The 23,724-nt window shown below is 41.4% G+C and overlaps 1 protein-coding gene across 3 annotated transcripts in view; it reads left to right on the top strand.

Moving 5' to 3' along the window:
* The window catches only part of KLHL29 (kelch like family member 29), a 581,254-nt gene extending 569,744 nt beyond the window's left edge, over nucleotides 1–11,510 (top strand). For all 3 annotated transcript variants that reach the window (XM_089777034.1, XM_075923421.2, XM_075923423.2), the window contains one exon: nucleotides 9,182–11,510. In XM_089777034.1, coding sequence (XP_089633160.1) covers nucleotides 9,182–9,336 — 155 coding nt within the window. In that variant the 3' untranslated portion in view covers nucleotides 9,337–11,510. The remainder of the gene's footprint in view (nucleotides 1–9,181) is intronic.
* The last annotated feature ends 12,214 nt before the right edge of the window (nucleotides 11,511–23,724 follow it).

The raw sequence follows: 23,724 nt of genomic DNA, 5'->3' as shown, positions 1-23,724 counted from the left end.
AGGGGGACTCAGACGATTGTTCACAGAAGCAGATGATCAGAAAAACAAGATGGCTCGTGCACCAAACATAAGCTCTCACACTAAAAACCAGGGATGGAATCCTAATGCATAGCTCTTGCACAGCATTTCTGCAAAGTGCACTAAGTGCCTCTGATGAAATGTTCTGCGGGTGAGTAGAGAGTAAAAGAAAAGCTAAGGTCTAGATTTACAGAAGTGCCTAGGTGCCAAAGTTCCAGTGTTAGGCTTCGCTGTGATTTCACAAAACTTCTGAATTCTAAACTGATGTGACGCCTAGGTTTTTCTAGTTAAAATTTCCCTGGGCACCTAACTTTCTGCTGCAGAGCATGTGCATTGCTAATTTCCTCTAGCACCCGGACCCTTATCTGCCACCTACCTCCCAGAGCGATTCACAAGCCAAGGGAATACAGTTATTTAGTGGTCCAATTCACCTGCAGGGCCTAATCTGATTGGTTTGTTTAAAGGCTGCCTAACAGAACAGTTGTGGGGGTAAAGTTCCCTTCTACTGCCTAGCGCAAATGTTTGGTTACTCCTCTGGGATGTGAGAGACCCCCTTGTTACATTTCCCCTCTGCCAGGGAAGTAATTTGAAATAATGACCTGCCATCGCTCAGATGCGTGCCCAAATACATGGGGTTAGGGTTGCCAGATGGTTTCAGGGAAAGAAAAAAAAACATGCCAGGAAAAAGTTATTGAGCAAAAGAAAAAAAAAGTGCCCCTGAGAGTTGTTAAGCAAAAAAAACCCCCACCATGGCCCCTTTAAAAACCATATGGTAAGGCTTTTTGGCCCTAACAGGACACCTGCAGCCACCTGCCATCTTTCTTCCCTGCTCCGGACTGGACAGCTCCCCAGTAAGCACTGGGGTTGCCAGGCTTCCTCCATATTGAGCCGGATAGCTCAGGATTTTTCACCTCGTGGACGGGATAAAATCAGAAAGTACCAGACATTTTAGGTGTCTGGTATTTTTTGAATTTTTTTTACCAGACAGGAGGCAAAAATGACGGACTGTCCGGTTCAATACCGGACACCTGGCAACCCTACATGGGGCTATGGGATCTTCTGATGTTGCTTGGTCACTCCCATTGCAGCTTATCCCTGGTAGATAAAGTCTCAGTGGGACTGATGCTGGAGCCTGGAGAACAGAGCCCTCAGCCAAAAGCCAGTCTCTCTGCTCCAGTGCCTCTCTTATTATTCATCCACAATGGCACAGCTTCAACAGGAGACTGAGGGAGCCCCAAACTAAAATGCCCCTTAGTGCAATATTTAGGGCACTAACCTGGGAAAAAGGCAGATTACGATTCAAACGCAGTCTCTGTATTTGGGGTGAGGAGGCTTGAACTGGGGGCGGGGGGTCCTCCCACGTCTAGGTGAGTACCTTAACCCTAGGGTAAAAATCAGGAAGGCATGTCTCCTGGCTTCTTGCAAAAACACCTCCGGGACCTAACTCAGAATGTTCACAACTGAAAATCTCCCACAAAGGTAAGAGCTTCCCTGAGGAGAGCTCCACGCTGCAACTGGAAACCCATGGCTGACTCGTGTCAGCTGACTTGGGCTCACGGAGCTCAGGCTGTAAGGCTGCAAAATTATGAGAGAGATATTTGGACTCTAGCCCAAGGCCAAATATTTGCATTGCAACTATCCAGCTCCATAGCCTGAGCCCAGAAAGCCCAAGGAAGCTGACACGGTCCAGGTGTGGGTGTTTAATTGCAGTGTAGACATACCCTTTGGCCCATTGGTCTGATGCAGTATGGCAGATTGTTCTTTTATGTTCTCACGGGCCATTTTAAATAAAAGGAAATAAACCCTTGTGTCAGGAATGCAGAGTAGAGATTGGAACCAGTCTAGCACTCAGCCCTCCACAACTCTGTCTGATTTCCAAGTCAGAGCTGTAGAAAGTAATTTCACTTGAAGATGGAAAAGATACCTCAGTTATGAAAAAATTAGGCTTGTGGATTAACACATTTAACTCAGTTTTAGTCACACTGCTAAACAATAGAATACCAATCGAAAATTTTTAAATATTTTGGTTTTCTACATTTTCAAATATATTGATTTCAGTTACAACAGAATACAATGTTTACACTGCTTTGTATTTTTATTACAAATATCTGTACTGTAAAAATGATAATAAACAAAAGAAATAGTATTTTTCAATTACTCAGACAAGTACTGTAATGCAATCTCTTTCTCATGAAAGTGGCGTTCACAAATATCGTTTTTTTGGTATGTTACATTACTGGAATCAGAAAACAATGCAAAACTTTAGAGCCTACAAGTCCATTCATTCCTACATATTGTTCAGCCAATAGCTAAGACAAACAAGTTTGTTTACATTTATATGAGATAATGCTGAGCACTTGTTATTTACAATGTCCTGAGAAAGTTAGAACAGACATTCACATTGGACTTTTGTAGGCAGCATTGCAAGTTATTTACATACCAGAACATTCGTAGATACCTTCATGCTTCAACCACCATCAGAGGACATGCTTCCATGCTGACAACGCTTATTAGAAAAAGTGTGTGTTAGTTAAATCTCTGACTGAACTCCTTGGGAGGGAAATGTATGTCTCCAGCTCCGTTTTATCGGCATTCTGCCATATATTTCATGCTATAGTAATATTGGATAATGACGCAGCACATTCTTTTTTTAGAACCATTTCTAGGTTTGACAAAATGTAGAGAAGGTATTTCTAAAAGTAGCTAGAGCACTTGCCCCAAGGTATCAGAGTCTGAAGTGCCTGCCAAACTTTGAGAGGGGTGAGGTGTGGAGTATGTTTTTAGAAGTCTTAAAAGAGCAACATTCTGATGTGAAAACTACAGAACCTAAACCACCAAAAAAAAAAAATCAACCTTCTGCTGCTGGCATCTGACTCAGATTATAAAAATGAACATGCATTGGTCCATATTGCTTTGGATTATTACTGAGTAGAAATCAGCAGTAGCAGGGACACAAGTCCTCTGGAATAGTGGTTGAAGCAGGAAGGGACATGAATCTTTAGAGCATCTGACATGTAAATATCTTGTGATACTGGCTATTACAGTGCCATGCAAATGCCTGTTCTCATTTTCAAATGGCCCCGTGAACAAGAAGCGTGCAGCTTTATCTCCTGCAAATGTAAACAAAATTGTCTGATTGATTGCTTGAACAAGAAGTAGGACTGAGTGGGTTTTTAGGCTCTGAAGTTTTACATGGTTTTATTTTGGAATGCAGAATTGTTCGTACATACTACTACATTTGTAAGTTCAACTTTCATGCTAAAGAGATTGCACTACAGTACTTGTATTAGGTGAATTGAAAACTACACTTGTTTTTTACAGTTTAAATATTTGGATCCAAAAATAAAGTAAGCTCTGTACACCCTTCTGTGTATTCTATGTTATAATTGAAATCAATGTATTTGAAAATGTAGAAAACGTCCCAAAATATTTAAATAAATTCTGTTAACAGTGTGATTAATCGCACGATTAAGCAGGATTACTTTTTTTTGTTCACCTGACAGCCCTAGAAAAAAATTACTCTCAGCCCTTTGGCACTACCATGACTACTTGCATCTCAGCTGTTTTCCCCTTACTACAGCTGCTGTCCTCGAAAGCAGACATAGGGCTTCTTGCTTCCACAGCAAGGTTCTTATGCTTGCAGCTGTCTTTCTCTTTAGGTTCTGACAGCATGTAATCACTTAGTGTTAATGGCACCGAACAACACGTGTGCATCCTAATTATTGTGATTCTTCCTTTCTTCATATACCAGCTTTAGCTGAGAGGGGATGTGAGGGGAAGAGCAATATTAGGAAAAGTGATCAGCATACATACCACTTTCTTTTCACCTGCCTTAAAGTTTTGGACAGCCCTTAGAGCTAGATTAACAAGAGGGGCATATGCTCAACTACCTAAGTTCAACATATAGGCACCACTAGATCCTTAACTCCACTTAGGAGAAAAATCAAGAATTGCCTCTCTCCTTGTGGGTTCCAGAACCAGCTAACTCCAAGCAGCAGTCATTTAAAGTGTCAAGAAATTTTACCTCTGCATTCTATCTGGTGTTGTCGTGTGCCCAGTCAATATGGGAAAAAACTGAAATCCTCTATTATTATTATTATTATTATTGAGGTTTTTAAAATTTTAATATCCTCTTAAATCTCCCTGAGCATTTCACAGTCACCATTCTGGTCAGGTTGTTAAGAGTATAGCATTAGGGATATAGTCCCATTATTAGAGCATGCAATTGCTATCTGTAGAGATTCTATGGTACAATTTGGTTCATTTAAGGTTTGTACTTTGTTTGATTCTACACTTTATTTTAGGTTTCTTTCAATGCCACTCCCCCACCAGCATGACCTCTTCTGTCCTTTCGATAGATTTTATACCCTGGTATTCTGATGTCCCAAGTTTCTGTGATGCCTATTATATCAATATACTCCTTTGGTATGAGGCACTGTAGTTCACCCATCTTATTATTTAGACTTCTAGCATTGGTAGATAAGCACTTTAAAAACTTGCACTTTTTAGCAGTCTGCCATTACATGATGCAATTGAATGGAACACTTTCATTTGACTATCATTTTCCACCTTTTCCTTCTTACTAGGTGAGAGAATCTCTATTAAGAGACCTTCCCCTAAGGGGTATCTCTCTCTCCAACCCACATGCTATTCTGCACCTATAAGCTTCTTCCCCACCCCACCCCCCTTTAGTTTAAAAACTGCTCTACAACCTTTTTAATTTTAAGTGCCAGCAGTCTGGTTCCATTTTGATTTAGGTCCCTCCTGCATAGGCTTCCCTTTTTCGAAAAGTTTCTCCCGTTCCTATTAAATCTAAACCCCCTCCTCTCCATACCATTATCTCACACATTGAAACCCTGCAATTCTGCCTGGACAATTGGCTCTCAAACAATGCTCCCATGAAGGTCCTGAACTTCAATTTCTTTCTTGGTAGCCTAAAACTGGCCTCCAAGAACACTCCTCCCACCCTTCCCTATGTCACCGGTACTTACGTGTACCACAACCACTAAATCGTCCCCAGCACAACACTTAAATCTATCTTGATGTCTCAAGATATCCACACTATCACCTAGCACAGGAAATGGGTAGGTGTCACCTGATTAAATTAACAGGCAGCAGGTTTAAAAGAAACAATAGGATATACTTCTTCCCACAATGCACAGTCAGCCCACAGAATTTGTTGCCAGGCATACTGTGAAAGCTAAACCTATAAGTGAGGCCAAAAAAAAGGAGGGGGGAAGGCAGTAGGAAAATTGGTCAGGGATACACGACCATGCGCCAGCCATCCTTAAACTCCAACAGAGATGGTAGGTGGTCCATTGGTCCGATCCAGTGTGGCCATTTTTATGTTCATATTATATCTCTTTGAGACTTTAGAATGTAATCTTTTCTAGGGCAGAGCTGAAGGCTCCATTTGGCACTGGTCACCCATTGTACAGAACTGTGCCCACATGCCTTAATCCCAAATGCAGCTGGCTAAGCGTGTCTTGTGTTCTTTAGAAAGTCCACGTTATTTAGTTCTTAGAGTTCCACCTGTCCTAGATGCTTATACATAATAGACTGCCATGCTACTCATAGCAGTTACTTACTAGAAGCGCTATAACAGTAGTACTCGGAGTCCCAATCAAGTTTGGGATCTCTACTATGGTATGCTCCGTACAAATACATACTAAGTGAGCTTCCCTGCCTGTCAAGTTTACATTTTAAGATTATGGTCTTTCAAAAACTTGTGCGCTTCAGTAGCATTATTCCTTACATAAAGATACATCTATGTGTAAGAATCAGGTTCAAAGGCAAGAGGTAAGCAATCAGTAACTAACAAATGAATGGAGGGATTTGATTAAATGAAATCTGTTTGCAAATTCTGGGTTTCAGTCTAGGTCTATTTTTATGTTATTTTATTTTGACAGACTAGTTAGGTTAGGTAATATCTTTTATTCATAGAATCATAGACTACTAGAATGGGAAGGGACCTCGAGAGGTCATCAAGTCCAGTCCTCTACACTCACAGCAGGACCAAACACCATCTAGATCATCCCTGATAGATATCTATCCAACCTGCTATTAAATATCTCCAGTGATAGAGATTCTACAACCTCCCTAGGTAATTTATTCCAGTGTTTAATCACCCTGACAGAATGTCCAACTTAAACCTCCCTTGCTGCAATTTAAGCCCATTGCTTCTTGTCCTATCCTCAGAGGCTAAGGAAAACAATTTTTCTCCCTTCTCCTTGTAACACCCTTTTAGATACTTGAAAACTGCTATCATGTCCCCTCTCAGTATTCTCTTTTCTAAACTAAACAAGCCCAGTTCTTTCAAGTCATCCCTCATAGGTCAAGTTTTCTAGACCATTAATCATTTGTGTTGCTCCTCTCTGGACCTTCTCCAATTTCTCAACATCTTTCTTGAAATGTGGTGCCCAGAATTGGACACAATACTCCAATTGAGGCCTAATCAGCACAGAATAAAGTGAAAGAATGACTTCTCATGTCTTGCTCACAACACTCCTGCTAATGCATCCCAGAATCATGTTTGCTTTTTATGCAACTGACGACTCATATTTTAGTTTGTGGTGCACTATGTATGACCCTAGATTCCTTTCTGCAGTACTCCTTCCTACACAGTCGCTTCCCATTCTGTATATGTGAACTGATTGTTTCTTCCTAAATGGAGGCCTTATGAAACTTTATTCTATTTACCTCAGAACATTTCTTCAGTTTGTCCAGATCATTTTGAATTTTGACCCTATTCTCCAAAGCAATTGCAACCCCTCCCAGCTTGGAATCATCTGCAAACTTAAAATAAGCGTACTCTCTATGCCAATATCTAAATCATTGATGAAGATATAGAACAGAACCGGTCCCAAAACAGACCCCTGCAGAACCCCACTTGTTATGCCCTTCCGGTATGACTTTAATAACTACTTTCTGATAACGGTTATCTAGACAATTATGCACTTATAGTAGCCCCATCTAGGTTGTATTTCCCTAGTGTATTGATAAGAAGATCATGCAAGACCATGTCAAATGCTGTACTAAAATCTATGTATTCACCATTTCTCTTTATCCACAAGACTTCTTATCCTGTCAAAGAAAGCTATCAGATTGGTTTGACATGATCTGTGCTTTACAAATTCATGCTGGCAGTTACCTATCACCTTATTATTTTCCAGATGTTTGCAGATGAATTACTTAATTACTTGCTCCACTATCTTCCCTGACACAGAAGTTAAACTGACTTATCTGTAGTTTCCTGGATTGTTCTTATTTCCCTGTTTATAGATGGGCACTATATTTTCCCTTTTCCAGTCTTCTGGAATCTCTCCCAACTTCATTGTCTTTTCAAATATGATAGAGGAGGTATCTGAGCCTTTAACTATCAGCTCCTTGAGTATTCTAGGATGCATCTCATCAGGCCTTGGTAACTTGAAAACATCTGACTTTTCTAAGTAATGTTCCACTTTTTTATTTTAACTTCTAAATCTACTCCATTTCCACTGCCATTCACTATATTAGGCATCCTGTCACCATCAATCTTCTTGAGGAAAACCAAAACACAGAAGTCATTAAGCATCTCTGCCATTTTCAAGTTTCCTGTTATTGTTTCTCCCTTTTCACTGAACACTGGACCTACCCTGTTGTTGGTCTTCCCTTTGCTTCTAATGCATGAGTCTTGGACCAATAAATGTCTGTTGGTGAGAATGACAAGCTTTGACACACAGAATTCTGGCACAAGTTGTATCAACAGCTAAATAAAAGTATGGGCGGATAAGGAGTTAATACATGTTGTAAGAGACCATTCAGGATTAAAAGGGCAGTTAATACCTCGCCAGTTATAGGACAACATAGAGTTATAGTAGGTTACAAAAATGTGTAACAAACCATCAATCCATTGTCTGCAGCCAGAATTTTTGGTGTTAGTAAGGGATTTGAATAAAGCAAGTTTTGTACCAATATAAAAAGAGAGAGACACACATTGTGAGATTGTAAGTCTCTGTAGAATAAACAATTTGCCCTCAACTAAAATCGCAAGAAAAATTGATATGACAAAAACACCAAAACACTTTTTCTCAAAATGATCACTCCATAGCTGACCTCTCAGTCCTCATCCTCACCAGCAATTTGAACAGCACCTTCAAAACTTTAGTCTGGGAATTTACATTTCTATGTGACTTTTCAAAAATTACCACCAGTATTTCTGTAAATACATTAGCAAAGTCCCTTAAGACACAGGGCAGACCAGCTGATTTGTACATACGCTCGAATCAAATGTTTCAAGTAGCCCATTTCCATCCTTTCAGATTAACAGTTATTTTGACCAGGTCTTCACTTGTATTTATGTGTGTAAATAACTTATATCAGTCTTGTTTGCATCCTTCCCTCGTCCGTTTTTGATGCAGTTTTGTTTTTGTCATCACAGCCTGGTTGCTCGGGAAGAAACTGTTTCTTGTTCTTTGCGTTCTTTTTTCAGAGGCATTTTGGTTGGATGTTTTCTTGCACTGTCATTTTCATTTTCCCCATCCTTAGATGGGGGGATTCCTCTTTAGAGTGCTCAGTATGTTTCTTATTTCTTCATATTGAGATTGATGACATCTATGAATGTACTTTGTGTTCAGCCAGTCCAGTCAGTGGCACAGAGCCTCTGCAGGGTAGTTTGCTTTATTTTGTAAAATATTTAACATTTGCAAAGTTATAAAATGTGCTGACCTTTTTGGTATACTAGGGCACTCAGCTCCCCCTCCCCAGACGCTGTTCAGAATCCAGAGTGATCAACTGGCTTTCTATGCATTCTGTAATCCTTTCTGCCAGACAGCACTCACTCCAGCAACCATCTACCAGCAGTAAGAAGTGTTTCCGTGTCTAAGGCCAGGTATACACTGGACCCAGAAGCTCGGCATAAGTTATGCCACTCTAGCTCGCATAGAATATGTAGCTGGAGTCAGCTTACTTAAGCCAAGCATGGTGACATCCCCACAGTAGGAGGCAGTTAGGAGCAAATGCTCCCTTACTCCTTGCAGGCATTCAGCCTTCTCAAGATGCAGATGCTCCTAATTTTAATAGTTATCCAATTAGTGTCGTGTTAAAAACAGCACTAAAACCTATGAGAAATGTGAACTGTTTTACAAGATATTAAACAAAACTTTTTTTTTCTTTTTGTGTACAGTGCTGTGGTTCTTGATGGAAAAATTTATGCCACTGGAGGAATTGTTAGCAGCGAAGGACCTGCCCTGGGGAATATGGAAGCTTATGATCATAAGACAAACACGTGGACACTTCTACCGAATATGCCATGCCCTGTGTTTCGACATGGCTGTGTAGTAATTAAAAAGTACATTCAGAGTGGGTGACACTACCAAGGAGTTGGATGGTGAAACTGATTTTGCCTGCCAAAAGCAGGCAAGGAATTAAAAAAGCTATCACTACAACAAAAATATTAAATAAAATTAGAAGAAAACACGAAAGCAACCAACGAACATATTGCTCTAAAGTTTTGAATATTCTCTACATTGAATGTAGAAAATCATCTTCACCTTTTGGTGAACAAGGAGCAGAGCGCTCCGTGCTATGTAAGATAGTGTAACTTAATAATACAAGTGTGTCACTAGATGTTGTAGTGGCACTTGTTACGGATGTAGGCTTTTGGTCAACCCAGGTGCAATAGAATTTCACATATTTTTTAACTGGGGGAAGAGAAAATCTGCATTTTACTCCTAGAGCGCAAGCTTGATTCTTAAAATAACTGTGCAGAAGATTAGTTTTACTATTACACATTAGGCATCAGGCTATTTGAAAGAAGGTCAAAGTGTCCTTATCACTTTGATTCCTACATTTGTTTTTAACAAATACATGCTTTTCAATACCAATGACTGAGATATATCTTGTGTGACAGCTGGCGTAGGTTGATGTCAGTCTTCCATCAGATCAAATAAATACTGCAGTGCTCTAGAGCAGAGCCAAAAAAGGAGAGAAAGAGAGAAGAGAATGAATTGGTGCCCCCACATGGCAACGGGTGTATGTTGGGAGTGGAGGGTGGTTTCTACCCTGTTTTCTACTGTATGAGCAAAACTTGACAGTACTTGCAACCTCTAATGCAATAGTTTTGTTAAAATTCCAGAGGCATTTTCTTGATTAAACTAACCTCTTTAAAATGTTCTGATTGGAATCATGTTAATAAAACAATATGATGTGGGATTTTCACATTTTCAATAAGTTACTTAAGAAGATGCCTCATGTTGTTGTGGTTTATAGACTCACTTTTGGGTCACGTAATCAAAGTTCCTTATGTTGGAATATATGCCACTATCTTTTTTCTTTTTAAATTACATCTAAGAGGTCATCTTTAAAAAAATCTCCAATTAAAAAGTATGGAAGTCTTGATGCAAACTTCTCTCATTGAGAGGCATCAGAATGAGAATGTTTCAGAATAAAAGCACTGAAATTTTAAACACAAATTTAAATCCCATAATAGAAAATGCATTGGGTGAAGCCCAATATAAAAAAAAAGACAGAATGATTACTGTGTAGAGTTGTAAGTACATGCATAGCACAGGGCTTATATTTTTATATACATATTAAAACATTGTCTATCCAGAGAAGCATTGTGATGTGAAAATTCTTTATAAATTTGTAAATGGAATAATCAAATGGGAGATGAGTAGAGAGATATTATGGCAGAAATAAGATTTACAAAAAAAAAAGGGGGGGGGAATAATCCTAAGCAGCAGATTTGTCTGATTCTTTCCAAATAGTTCTGCAGACAGAGCAAGAGTTACTATATTTGCCTTTACAGTTTCAGATTCTAAATGCCATGGTGGTAATTCTGTGGAGAGATTCCTTTACAGAATGTGTGTATGAAAAATATTATGGTCATTGTCCAGTTGAATTTGATACCAAATATGTTAGCCTTTTTGTATCACAGGATGGCTGGTTACAACTTTGGAGAAAACAATGCAGATGGCTAGCCAGTCACCTTGAAGTTATTTTATTAATAATTGTTTATAAAGGAAAATAGTATGAAATTTGTATCTTGCAGTATTTAAAAATGATGGGCTTAGGCTATAGGGTGACTCACATCTCTCTCATATTGATAGTGAAGTTCCAAACCTTTGTTATGCAGTTGTTTTATTTATTCTTTTAGAGGAAAAAATAAGCACAACAAAATTATATACATAAAATGTCATTAAAGTATTTATGTCAAACAGGGTACAAGTGTGAACCTAAAGATTGGAGCACAAGTTTCTAACTGCCTGGGGCAGGACTAATTTTAGTGTTGGTGTGTGTCTACCTCCAAAGGAGGTGCTAGCAGTCAACAAGACCTAACACATTCAACATTTCCAACTTAGCTTATTTCTTCATTTCTCACACTGGAGCAAAACTGGCTATTTCTGTGACTATTATAAAACAACCAGGGTTATCTGTAATGGCATTGTATATAGTTTATGTTTACTGTTAAGTTCTTGTTATATTATAATAAATATATTTATAGATCTAGATTCATCATTCAGATTGGATTAATTTTGTTATGAGTGAACAGGAGGTGATGCCACATTAAATGTTTTCATTAATTTTCCTTGCAATCATGGATGAAAATGCTTTTGTTCCAGCTGGATCTCTCTCATTCATTTTTCTCGCCAGTATTTAACTGATACTAACTTCCAACACATCTGTATTCTAGTTTTAAAAAAAAAGCTTATAAATAACTCTCAGATCTATTTATCTAGATTGCCTCCCTTCCCTACTCTATTTTTTCCAAACCTCTATTAAGTAAAGAGCCGGAGGGTTATACAATTATCTTGAAGCTTTATCTTAAAAGCTTACTAAACTGCTTTATTTAAGTGAGCCTGCAGTTGTGCTACTTGTTCTTGTAAGAGGCGAAAGCTACTTTTGCCCTGTGGTCAAGTTCCTTCATATCTTGGGAGTGGGAGTTGAGCAATCCATAAAAGGACACTTGTCTCCAAGAGCACTGAAGTGTAACAGTTCATGGTTCCTCTGTTTTACTAGTTGTCATCTGTAAGATGTAAAACACTGGATTGGGAACTAATGAGGAGACAAATATAACTAGTCCCAGCTATCTCTCCACAGGGAGAGATAGTGCATTGTAGTGGAACACTTCAGACCTATAGTAAGAACAAACACCTGTTATATACATTTACGTAAATAAATTACTGCATTTGTCTTGCTTCATTCAGATTGCAACTTCCAAGTAATTACAAGCTTGACTGCAGTTTTTAAACATTTTTGTTTGGCCTTAGTGTAGCAGGTTGAACAGTGCATGAAGATTACTAAAAGCCTTACAATTTGGTATTATACACCGTGCAACAATCCAGACCACATAAGGTTGAGTTGCCAACTTTTTCATCAACAATCTAGAAAAGCGGTCTCACTCAGCATTGGTAAATAATAATGTGATAGGATGAGCAAGATAGAGACAACATGCTTTACTTGTATATGGAATTTATTTTAGTTGTCCTGTGGGAAGTCAGCAGAGAGTCTGTGCTAAATGAATCATGTACACAGCTCTGACAAGGGGTTATATCCTTAAAAGCTTTTAGAAATTCCATGGAGAGGCTGGCTCAGTGGACTGACTGGTAATGATACAGACCCTTTCACCTCTTGTTTACTAGTATGACTCTTGGTCAGCTCACTTGGGACTGAAAGCTACCATGTAAGGGATGGTTCACTGACTCCTGAACATCACATACTCCCACAGTGCCCACGTGCCCACAGTTCCTATTTTCCTCTCTGTTTCATCGAGTAGTAAGCTTACCAATGGAATAAAGCCTTAACTACAAGCAAGAGGAAACTAGCTGGGAGACTCCTGAATCTCTAAGCCATCCTGAATGTTCCAATAAAAGAGCAGTGACTCCCTTACCCCTCCACACAACATTCAAACGATGGTTTAATTTTCTAGACCCAGAGGATCAAACTCTACATAGGATGTATAAGTCCTGTGCTGGGCAAGTCATGCCAACCTCTGAAAGATTCCATTGAGGGTGGCTTTGATACTTTGACAACACTTGCCTGTCATACACATCAAGTCTCATTGACTGTGATGGGCTCATTAAGCTAACCCTTTAATGCTCCACTTCTCCTTTCTAGGGTCTGTGTACTTTAAAAGCAAGCATAAGAACTCTCCTTTCAGCTGAACTGGAGATACACGGGTGTACAGAAAATGCAACACTAACTTTTGATCATCCTGAGTCGTCTTATTAAAGACAATTAAGTGCTAGAAATAAAATTATCTTGAGACACATGGGCAGACATGTCTCTGCATGGTGGGTCTATCAGCTCATTACACAGCACATGTTATACCAAGACAGAAATGTCATCTCTGGTCTGAAGAACAACTCCTTCTTCAGGGATCACAGTGGCCTAGTTTAGATGTCATGCAAGTGAGGGCTGGCAGCACTTGGGTCAGAAGAGAATTGTGAATAGATTCCTTAGCCAAATAATCCTTAATGACAGAGTTTAGTTTCTCTGCCAGTATCGAAGTCAGACATTGGCTCCAGCTCTTGGAGACAGAAAAAAACAAGCAAAAGTGGCAGATAATGGTGGAGAATTACTGCCTCAAGCTGCCCCTTGAAACAAGCTGTAAGTTTTATTTTCTTGGGTGACACATTCCATTTTTAGAGTTGACTGTAGCTTTGGGAAAGGTTAATCCTGAGAGGAAGGTAACAAATTCCATCTTTCATCAGCCCACACGTTCTATTTCAATCAAGCATCACGGCTTTACACAAGGAATTACACGCTTTGGCTCAGCTAGTGCCTAGGAGAGGGGAGCTTTCAAACTGACATCAAGCCAAATGTCTGCATTAGTTTCTTGCTTGTGGTTTTTAATTTTGTCACCTCTCAATGTTTTACTAATATCCCTCTCTCCCTCCCTCCTTTTTCCCGTTCCAATGTTGTCTCTTACAAGGAGGGCCTGGTTGGAAGTGCTGGCTGCCCAGCTGATAATGTATTATTCTAAACATTCCTTCCTTCCAATCCAGGATGACAAAAACTCTGAGCCATATCTACCACAGCAATACATATACCTCCTCCACAGTCTAGGCCAGGGGCGGGCACAATATAGCCTCCAGGCCGGATACAACCTATGAAGCCACTGGATCTGGCCCACAGGCTGCCCACTGGGACCCTCAAGCACAGAGCAGCCAGCCACTTCCAAGTAGCCCCCACAACACTGTGCTAGGACGAGGGGGAGGCTTGGTGGAAATGGGCTAATGGGAGCTGAGAGATTGTGCTAGGAGCAGGGGCAGCACCCAAAGCCTACCTTTCCCCCAGCACAGAAAGCCACAGCGAGCAGCAAGCCATTATGAGCAGCTTTGGGCCTGCCTCAGGATCCTGCAGGGCTGCTGGCCAGAAGCAACCTAGATAAGCACTTTCTGCAGGCACAGTCGGAGGTGGGGGTGCATATCCCTCAGCTGCGGCAGGTCCAAATTTTTCTGTTGATTTGGAATGGACATGAGCAACGCATCTCAAAGAGCAGTTACGAAAGGTAGGGAATGGTTTTTTTCTTCTTTGAATAATTACTCATATGCATTCCAATAGGTAACTCAGCAATTTTTTTCCTGGAGGAGCAGAGATCAACTGGCTGCCAAGTGCAGAACCGCCCTGCGAAATGCCACATCGTCTCGTGCTTGGCCGAGTGATGCCGTAGTGAGATGTGAAGGTGTGGATGGACAACCACACAGCCACCCTACAGATGTCCTAGATCGGAACCAGAACAAGGAATGCTGCAGAAAAAGCCTGTGCCCTTTGTGGAATAGGCTGTTATTGCCAGTGAACCTTGGCTAGATCCTAGCAGACCCTGATACAGGATGTGATGCATGATGAAAGGCACTGGGTTGATATGGGAAAACCTTTCATTCTCTCCAATATTAAAATAAAGTGTTGCATCGACTTACAAAATGATCTCATGAGGTCAGCGTAAAACACTGGGCACACCTGATGTTCAGCGAGTGGAAGGTCCTTTGTTGGGATAGATTTAGGAAAGAACACCAGCAGAAAGATGTCTTGGTTTTTATGAAATTGTGAAACCACCTTAGGCAAAAAACACTGAGTGAGGGTGTAACTGTACTTTGTATTTGAAGGAGACAGTGTATGGAGGTTCCGAAGGGAGAGCCTCAGAGCCTCTCCTGGCTGAGATTATGGCCATTAGGAAAGAGATAAGGGGCAGATCGCTAGAAGTTTGAATAGGGGAGCCATAAGATTAGAGAGGACCAGGTTCAGGTCCCATTGCGGGACTGGGTCCATGACCTGAGGGCACAAATTATAAAGACCTTTTAGGAACTGCCCCACCATAGGGTTTCTGAAATTGGATTTACTCCCTTCCCCTGGGTAGAAGTGGAGATGGCTGCAAGGTGGACTGTAATAGACAAGATAGCTAGACCCTGGTGCTTCAAGTACAAGAGGTAGGTCAAGCACAATGGGGATAGGGACTTGCTAAAGGGGGGGGAGGAGATCCCCTGTTCAGTGGACCAGATTAAAAAATGTTTCCACTTTGCCATGTATGTTGCTGGGTGGAAGACTTATGTCTACTCAAAAGCATTTCACAGATGGGGCCTGAGAATTGCCATTCAAGTTAACCTTGGAGCAAACACACAACGAGGCAGAGGAACTCCATGCTGGGTTGTTGGAGGTGGCCACAGTGCTGGGTGATCAGTTCTGGGAGCAGAGGCAACTCCAGAAGCCTGTCCATTGACAGGGTCAGGAGCATGGTGAACCAGCGCTGCCTGGGCCACAATGGAGACACCAGGATGAGGGATGACTTGTCCTGCCAAACTCTATAGCATCCAGTGTGCAAAGTGTGTGCACTTCCTACATAAGAAGATGCTCATAAGAAGCATCTTCCTGAAGAGGGATGGTGCAGGGGGGTAGGAGGGAGTGGAATTGGATAGTGTCTCCCACCTCCACTGTGCTCGGGACCCAGCAATCTGAGGAAATTTGGACCTAGGCATAACAGAAGCAGGATAAGTGGTTGCCAAACGGGAAAGAATCCTACTGGTGCTCTCGATCCTCAGGCACACCCTCAAAAGTTGGGTTTGGAGCCCACAGGTTGCTTAGGGCCTCCCTTACCCAGGTCTTGGCCTGAGGTGGAGTGTCTCAGGTGATTCTGACCTCTGCGCCTGGACAAACCCTGCCTTGGTTGCCCAGAATAGAAGTGACCCGGGGCTTGGAGCTTAAAGGACGCCCTTTGGGGTGTAGGGGTGTGGGTTCCCCGGGATTTAAGAGTGGTCCAAGAGTCCTTCAGACTGTGCAAGCAAGAATTTGTGTTTTCTGTGAAGGAACCTGGGGGAAGCAGCTCCTGAAATTTGGCAAAGGTGCCCCAGGAGATGAAGGAGTAATGGCTTATCACTGCTTGCTGATCAGCCATCTGCAGTGTTAAACTCCTTGTGGAATAGACCTCAAACCCAAAGAGATCTAGCTTTTCTGCATCCTTTGATTTGGGTGCAGCTCCAGGTTATCTTTGCCGTTCCTTGTGGTTCACTGCATCCACCACAAGGAGCGGCGAGTAGGTGCTCATACCCCTTCTGTGGCACAAAGTACCGCCATTCAACCAACTGAGCCATGGAGGGTACAAATGCCTGAATCTGCCACAACACCTTATTGGTGTTCTGAATCATTTTGATTGATGGGAGGGCAACTCTGGAAGAGCCCTCAAGAGGGAGATGTCCACTATAGGGTCTGCAACCTCAATAATTTCCTCCTCCTGAAGTCTTAAGTTCTGTGCCAGTCATCACAAGAGGTCCTGGTGGCCCTAGTTTTCCAAGGTGGGAGTCTAAGGTACCTTGTCCAGGGATGAGGAAGAGGAGGCCTGAAGAACAGGGATTTCCTGGACCTATAGCTCCTCAGAAGAGGAGTCTGGAGCTGCATGGTACACAGTGTCTTCTGGTACCAATGTCAGTGCAGTGCATGCCAGGGAAGGGAGCCTCCGTGCTGGGCCTTGAACCCTCCCCCTCCCCTCCAGGGGGCCTCGATGCCATTCTCAGTTCCACACAAGCAGGTGTGGACTTGTACTCTCTTGGGGAATGGTGGCTCTTGGGGGCAGCCAACAACAGGACATGCGATACAGACACCACTAGAGGGTGGCCCCTGGGCTTGTTGGTAGGCCCACACATTCCAAAAGGATCATTGGGCTGGTGGTTGCCAATGATGCTGCCAGGGAGGCACTGATGCTGGTGCACCCAAGGGCTGTCGTACAAGGCACATGAGCAGTACTGGCTCCGTTTCTCTCCCGATTCTGACAAGTGGTCAAATCCTCAACATGATGAGGCTGATGGCGCTGGGGAGTGGGATCTTGGTGATAGCGAGCAGCGCAGCAACAAGTCCAGGGGCCTCCCTCTAGGGCCACATCAATGGTGTCTATCGCGCGCCCTGTCGTCGGCTACTGGGCTTGCCCCAGTCATGTTGCAAATGGTCCCGGTAGCTATGGTGGTGCCGGGGGGGGGGGGGAGAGTGGAAGGCTGTGGCAGTGCTGGGTCTGGCACTGGTGCCGACAGCATCAAGGCCAATTCCTGTTTTGCTGGGGACGGCGCCACCATGGCAGTAAGATCCCACAGTTCCTTAAAGATGGCAGGAGCGGAAGGAAGATCCAGCTCCTTCACCAATTCCTCCAAACCTGGAGAGATGAGAACACCAGATTTAATGAACCCTGTGGTGGTGTCAGAGTCAACAGTGCTGGGGCTTTTGGGTGCCCAGGCTTATGGTGCACCCTACTGGTGTCCTTATGGGGATGCTTGTCCAGAGACTGGCCTTTATCCATCCTCCTCTTCTTATGCAGCACTGGTGGAGGGGCAGTGCCACAAGGTCAAACTAGCCTGCAGTAAGGAGCAGTGCCAATGATCCTTTGACGCCTCTTTGAAAGGTACCAAGGGGTCCTGAACCAAAGCCGGTCTTCTGCTCACCCCTGGAGAGCAGAGAGCTACCTCCAAGAGCAGGAGCTTCAGGCGATGATCTCTCTCGTTTTTAGTCCGAGACCCAAAGCTCCTGCAAATAGGACACCTCTCTGTTTGATGGCCTTCCCCAAGGCACTTAAGGCAAGAAGAATGTGGATCGCCTTTGGGTACAGACTTCCCACAGTCCTCACACACTTTAAACCCTTCAGACGGCAGCATGCCTGGGTCAGAGGAGCTGTAAAACAGAGGGAAAAATTCTCCCAAACTAATTATGCAAGTAACTGAACTAACTGGAACACTAACAATTGAACTAACAATGAATACTGAGAACATGCAATGCAAGAGGCGAAGATGCTCCAATGACAGTCACTGATGATAAGAGGGAACTGGAGGTGGGGGGATCGGCAGTGTCCTATACATTACACCTTGAAGTCACCACACCAAGGGGCTCCACAGCCAAATTGACAGGTACCAAAAAGGGAAAAATTCTCCGATACTTGTGCACACAGATTGCACACACACACCTATTGGAATGCACACCAACAATCACTCAAAGAAGACTACATAAATTTCCTGGTATTGTAAGATTTATTAAAAAACAAAAATATTTATCCTTACTAGATGATCTCTAGTAATCTTCCATTACTCATGCATTGGAAAGTACCTCATCATTCTCTTATCATACAAATACAGGTTTCTACTTTCCTCATAGAAAAGAATGTGCTGTTCCCAAACTGTTAGCTCCATTTCTCCTGCCAAACTTTGAGGTGCCACTTAGACAACTAAAGTGCCCTATACACCAGAACCTTAGGGTATACACCCTACACTGCACTCTAGGTGGCCAAGCAGAGGCTCCTGCAGCTATACTATTTTTTAGCAGTGTAGTATCCAGCTTCTGGACCCTTTCCATGCCATGGTGAAAGACGCTGCAAGCATGAAAAGACTAGCATCTGGAGAAAGGGAAAAAGACTCTAGGCAATCACCATCCCTATCATCTCTCCCTCCCAGTCTTTCACGGACGTGTGTACCTAGATACTATAGCGAGTGCTTTTCAGTGTGATTTGTAGCTACAGATACTACATGTCATCACAAGTGTGTAGACAAGGCCTGAGAGGTGACTATTACCATAGATAAAGGACTTTCACAAGGAGAAAATACCAGATAAGGAAGGGTCTTTCATGTAGCAGAGAAAGGCTAAGAAAACCTGATGGTGGAAAACTGAAGCCAGACATTAAATTGGAAATACAGCACACATTTCTAACTGTGAGGGTGTTTAACCACTGGAATGAACTACCAATGAAGGGGGTTGGCTCTCCATCTCATTGTTTTCCATTAAGACTGAATGCCTTTGTGGAAGATGTGCTTTAGGTAAATATAAGTTATTGGGTTCAAGGGAAACCTGGGTGAAATTTAATGGCCTCTGTCCTGAGGGTCTTCTCCTTTGAGAAGTCATTTGCTATTACTAGATTTTTCTAAATCTATTTCTTCACAACAAATGTAGTAAAAGTGATTAATTGGTTCACTGAAAACAGCACAAATACTGCTGACTATTCTTCTCGTGGCACAAAGAGTAAGGAGAAAAATCAGGAACTGTGGCTTGGCCAGGAACAGGAAAACAATCCAGACTAGAGTTATGCATAGCAGCAATGCATTATAGTCTTTCCAGACCTCATACAAACCCAGAGGCTGGGCACAAACAGGACAGACTTTGAGAGAAAGCAGGTATGCAACCACCAATACCTCTAACTGAAATTATAATCCCTTTTTTTCCTTCTTTTCAAACAAAGCGCTTGATTAGTAATTAGTAAAGCTGTCTAAATAATGGATTTTTTGCTTCACTTGCAAATCTGAAAAAATTACAAATGATTTTGGATCAAACAAACAATTTTTCAAAACTTTTGGCAACTTAAAATGTTGAAAAAAAATCCACCAGGTTAATGTTTTGTTTTGACAAAATGAAACATTTTGTTCAATCTTAACCATTTAAAATGGTTTGGTTTCAGCTGATGCATTTTTGAAACAAAGTAATTCAAACTGAAAATTACAAACATTTAATTTCAAATCCCCTTTTTAGAACTTTTTTCATCAAAAACAATTTTAATATTAAAAAAGCAACATGAATTCCCAAAACATTTTGGTTACCAAATCCACATATTTTGCCAAAAAAAGGTGTTTAAAAATTGTGTGCAGCATCACTTATTAATACTTCTGCCACATTTATCCTGCCATGTGTTGTTCAGATTCTATGGACCTTAGGACTTTTCCTATACTTCTAATATGATTTAGTATGTAAGAATCCTATTGTCTCATCATGCCTCTGCACTTTACTAATCAAAGTATAAATAGTAATAATAATATTGGCAAAGTATATTTTATTAAGGTTGCACAAATTATTCTAAGGGGTTAACTTTTAGCTACTTATAATTTTGACAGTTTTATTGTTCTCAACTCTGCAGAAAATATTTTTCAAAAGTGTGACAAATTCGTTCAGCCATTTTGTGTTTATGTGGAGGTTTGGATGGAAATAAAATTTTCACATAAAAATAGTTTGCAGCTAAAACAGCCCTAGTATCTGACTAGTAGACAAGAACTTATAATTTTGCAGGGAGATCCCGTTAGTGTCACTACTTTTTTCTACATAATGCTGTTTGTTTCAGATCCATCTTTTAGAAGTGTTTTTATGACAAACTAGGAACTGATCTATACTAATCTAAAAATACTGAGAAGCAATAATTTTATGAACACTGCATGTGACCTTGTGAGTAAAGTGAAGTGATTGTATATTGGGTTATAAATGTTTTCTGTATAAGCACATTGATCTAGTAGTGGTTCTCAACCTACTTACTATTGTGCACTGCATCCAATATTACCTATATGACCCTGAGGATGTCAGATGAATCACAGCTGTGTGCCAATTGGGCCGCAGATTGAGAACTACTGACTGAATAGGCAGCTGTGGGAAGAACAAACAAGAAAGTAACAATGGCTTCTCCAATAGGAACAGCTAGGCACAGGGCTGAAATGGAGCAAGCTGTTAGCTTTAAGTAGCCCTTGCTTTTGCCAAACGTGAAAGTCTGGAAAATCTAAAAACACTAAACAACTAAAAAGCCCTTCTAGGAAGAAATAGGTGGCCGGGAGTGTATGAACTCTCAGAAACTGTCCAAGGACACAGGCTGACATGGGGAGAGACTGAATGGAAAAGAATCTAAAGACGCTGTGCCGCCCCAGCTCCAGGTAAGCCTTGAAGAAAGTCAGTCATTCATAATTTTCATTATTTTAAAATATATTTTCCTATGAGATGGTTTTGTTCCAATACTTAGCTTTAAAATGACACACAACACCAAGAGCAAAGGGTTAAAACAAAAAAAGAATGATGGGCATTGCTCTTACATATACTGTACTCATATAGTATAACTTTTGTTAGTTCTCTTCTGCCCAATTACCTCTATATTTCTGGGCTAGGAGAAGCAGACTACCCTGCTACACTCCCTCAAGGTGCTCTCCTGGCATACCTGTCAGCCCTCACAAACACTCCCTGGGCAGAGTGACAGCCTACCCAAACCCTTCCCTCCTAGGCAAGCATATTTAAGGTTTGAGCATCTCCCTTGAAGAAACAATGGGAAAACTATTCATTGGGCAATACCTCAGCTTGTCTCCAGCTATGTCCTTCTTCCTAGTTCTACATTTAGGATAAAAGACCCTTGGTATTCTCTTTGGCAGTACCATGTTTGCCATTATTTCATTTCTTGTTTATGTCTCGTTTCTAGCCTCTGAGCGGTCTGCTGCCAGGCAAGAAAATATCACACAAGTAAAATGAAATATGCCTGCTACTTATACAAATTTTTTTTTACATATTTCCCTCATTTTCCCCGGGCGAATTTCAGGAGTCATTTGCAGGAGACAGGAACTGGTTAGAGGCCTGACAACTGATGTGTTTAAAGAGAACAGGAAGGGTCACAGATACAGTTAGTTACACCATGATTTGAAAAGTAACATGACCATGCCATAACGCTAAGTCATTATACATATAAAAAGAGGGTGGAAGCAATGTGATACATACAATTTTAACTTCAACATGTCCAGAATTCTGATGTTTCACTTTGCAACCTCACTATTATTCATTGCATTTCTATAACACCTTCCATCCAAGGTTCTTAAAGACCTTAATTTCTAGGTCAAAGTTCTACTACCCCCTCTCACAATAGCATCAAGCAGTTCCAATGGAATCAATGAGAAAAGATACTTGGGATGGGATGCACAATGCACATTAAAGGCAAGAAGGGTAAAAGAGCAACTTTGGGAATTTAACAGATTTGCCCCCTCTGGACCTGTAAGGAATGCCAATGATTGATGAAGCTTGATTCAGAAAAGACCAGCCATAGATGAGCAGATAGACAGATTCTGCTCTGCTAGTTCCCAGGAAGGTGCACTTTGGAGGATAAAACAGAGAGCTTCTTGCAAGCATGGCACAATAGCCCAGACTATGGCTGTACAGGTATCTCCTAAAGGAGGGCAGCCAAACAGGAGGGTAGTGAGTAAGAGTAGGGAGGTGATTTTATCTCTGCATATGGCATTGATGGGACCAATACTGAAATACTGCATAGTGTTCTGGTATCTGTATTAAAACTATGTTGCATCATTTGAGAGTGCACAGAAATAGCTACAAAAATTATTTCAGAGCTGAAGAAAATGCTTTACAGTAGGGACATAAATAGCTCCATTTGTTTAGCTTACCGAAAAAAAATACCGAGAGGTGACAATTACAATGTATTCACACCTCCACCGGGAAAAAAATACTAGGTAAAAAATTTGGTCTTTCCTTTAGCAGAAAACGTCAGTATACAAATCCATGTCTGGAACCAGAAGCACGCATTTCTAATATCAACAATGATGGATTAGGTATGAGGTCAACAGGGGCTCGCTCATGCCTGAGGTCCCCATTAATTTAATAAAAATGAGCAAGTCCTACTCCCCTCCCTCAACCTGCCCAGTGTGACTGTGCCCCAAACCTATTTCCCCAGCAGGAGCACCAGTGGTGGGAGGCCGCTGCAGAAGGCAGGGCTGGGAAGGGGCCCTGACTTGCTCTGGCTCACAGCCCCATAAACCCCTAATCTACTTCAGAATACTGAGTGTGACTACAAAGGGGAGGTAGTAGATTCTTCATCCTTTTGGCTTTAAAGTAACTATGAATAACTAGAATGATTAGTAGTTAAATAGCTGATTATACTTAAATTGTCACTAGGTTCCAGAGTAAACAGACTATTTCCCATATCTGATTTATCACTGAAGACTAGAAAGTACAACACTGCAGCAGTCACACACAGTATGCATTCTCGTGGCTGTTTTCACAAATCTGAAGGCAATACCAAGAATTAATGAAAACTCCACTTCTGGAACACAATTTTTGAGAGAAAAGTAGATTATAGATGAAATTCTAAAGCCCTGATGCAACATGCAAGCTGTTAAATTTAGCTCCCCTATTACGCCTCAGTATTTTATGAAAATTATTTTGTATATTTGTCTTTCAAATACTTAAAAAAATCTAAAATAGTTTCAAAAATGTGATACTTTAATACAATTCAACATACCAGTTTACCCTTGCCTATCACAATAACAAACATTTATTGATTGATTTTATTTCAAGATGGCTTCTGTATATTCCTGTAAGTCAAGTATTACACGTGAGCAAGAAGATGCAAGTTGTATACTGTAAAGAGACAGACGAGATGTTATCTAAAAAGCTGAATTTGGAGATGCATGAAAGCGCCATGGTTTAAGATGCTTCGAGATTTGTACTTAGCAGAATGAGCCA

This window comes from Pelodiscus sinensis, chromosome 3 (genome assembly GCF_052426305.1).
Source record: "Pelodiscus sinensis isolate ZL-2025 chromosome 3, ASM5242630v1, whole genome shotgun sequence".
NCBI lineage: Eukaryota > Metazoa > Chordata > Testudines > Trionychidae > Pelodiscus > Pelodiscus sinensis.
Note: the sequence above shows the minus strand (reverse complement) of the source record. Positions and strands in the feature narration are given on the sequence as shown.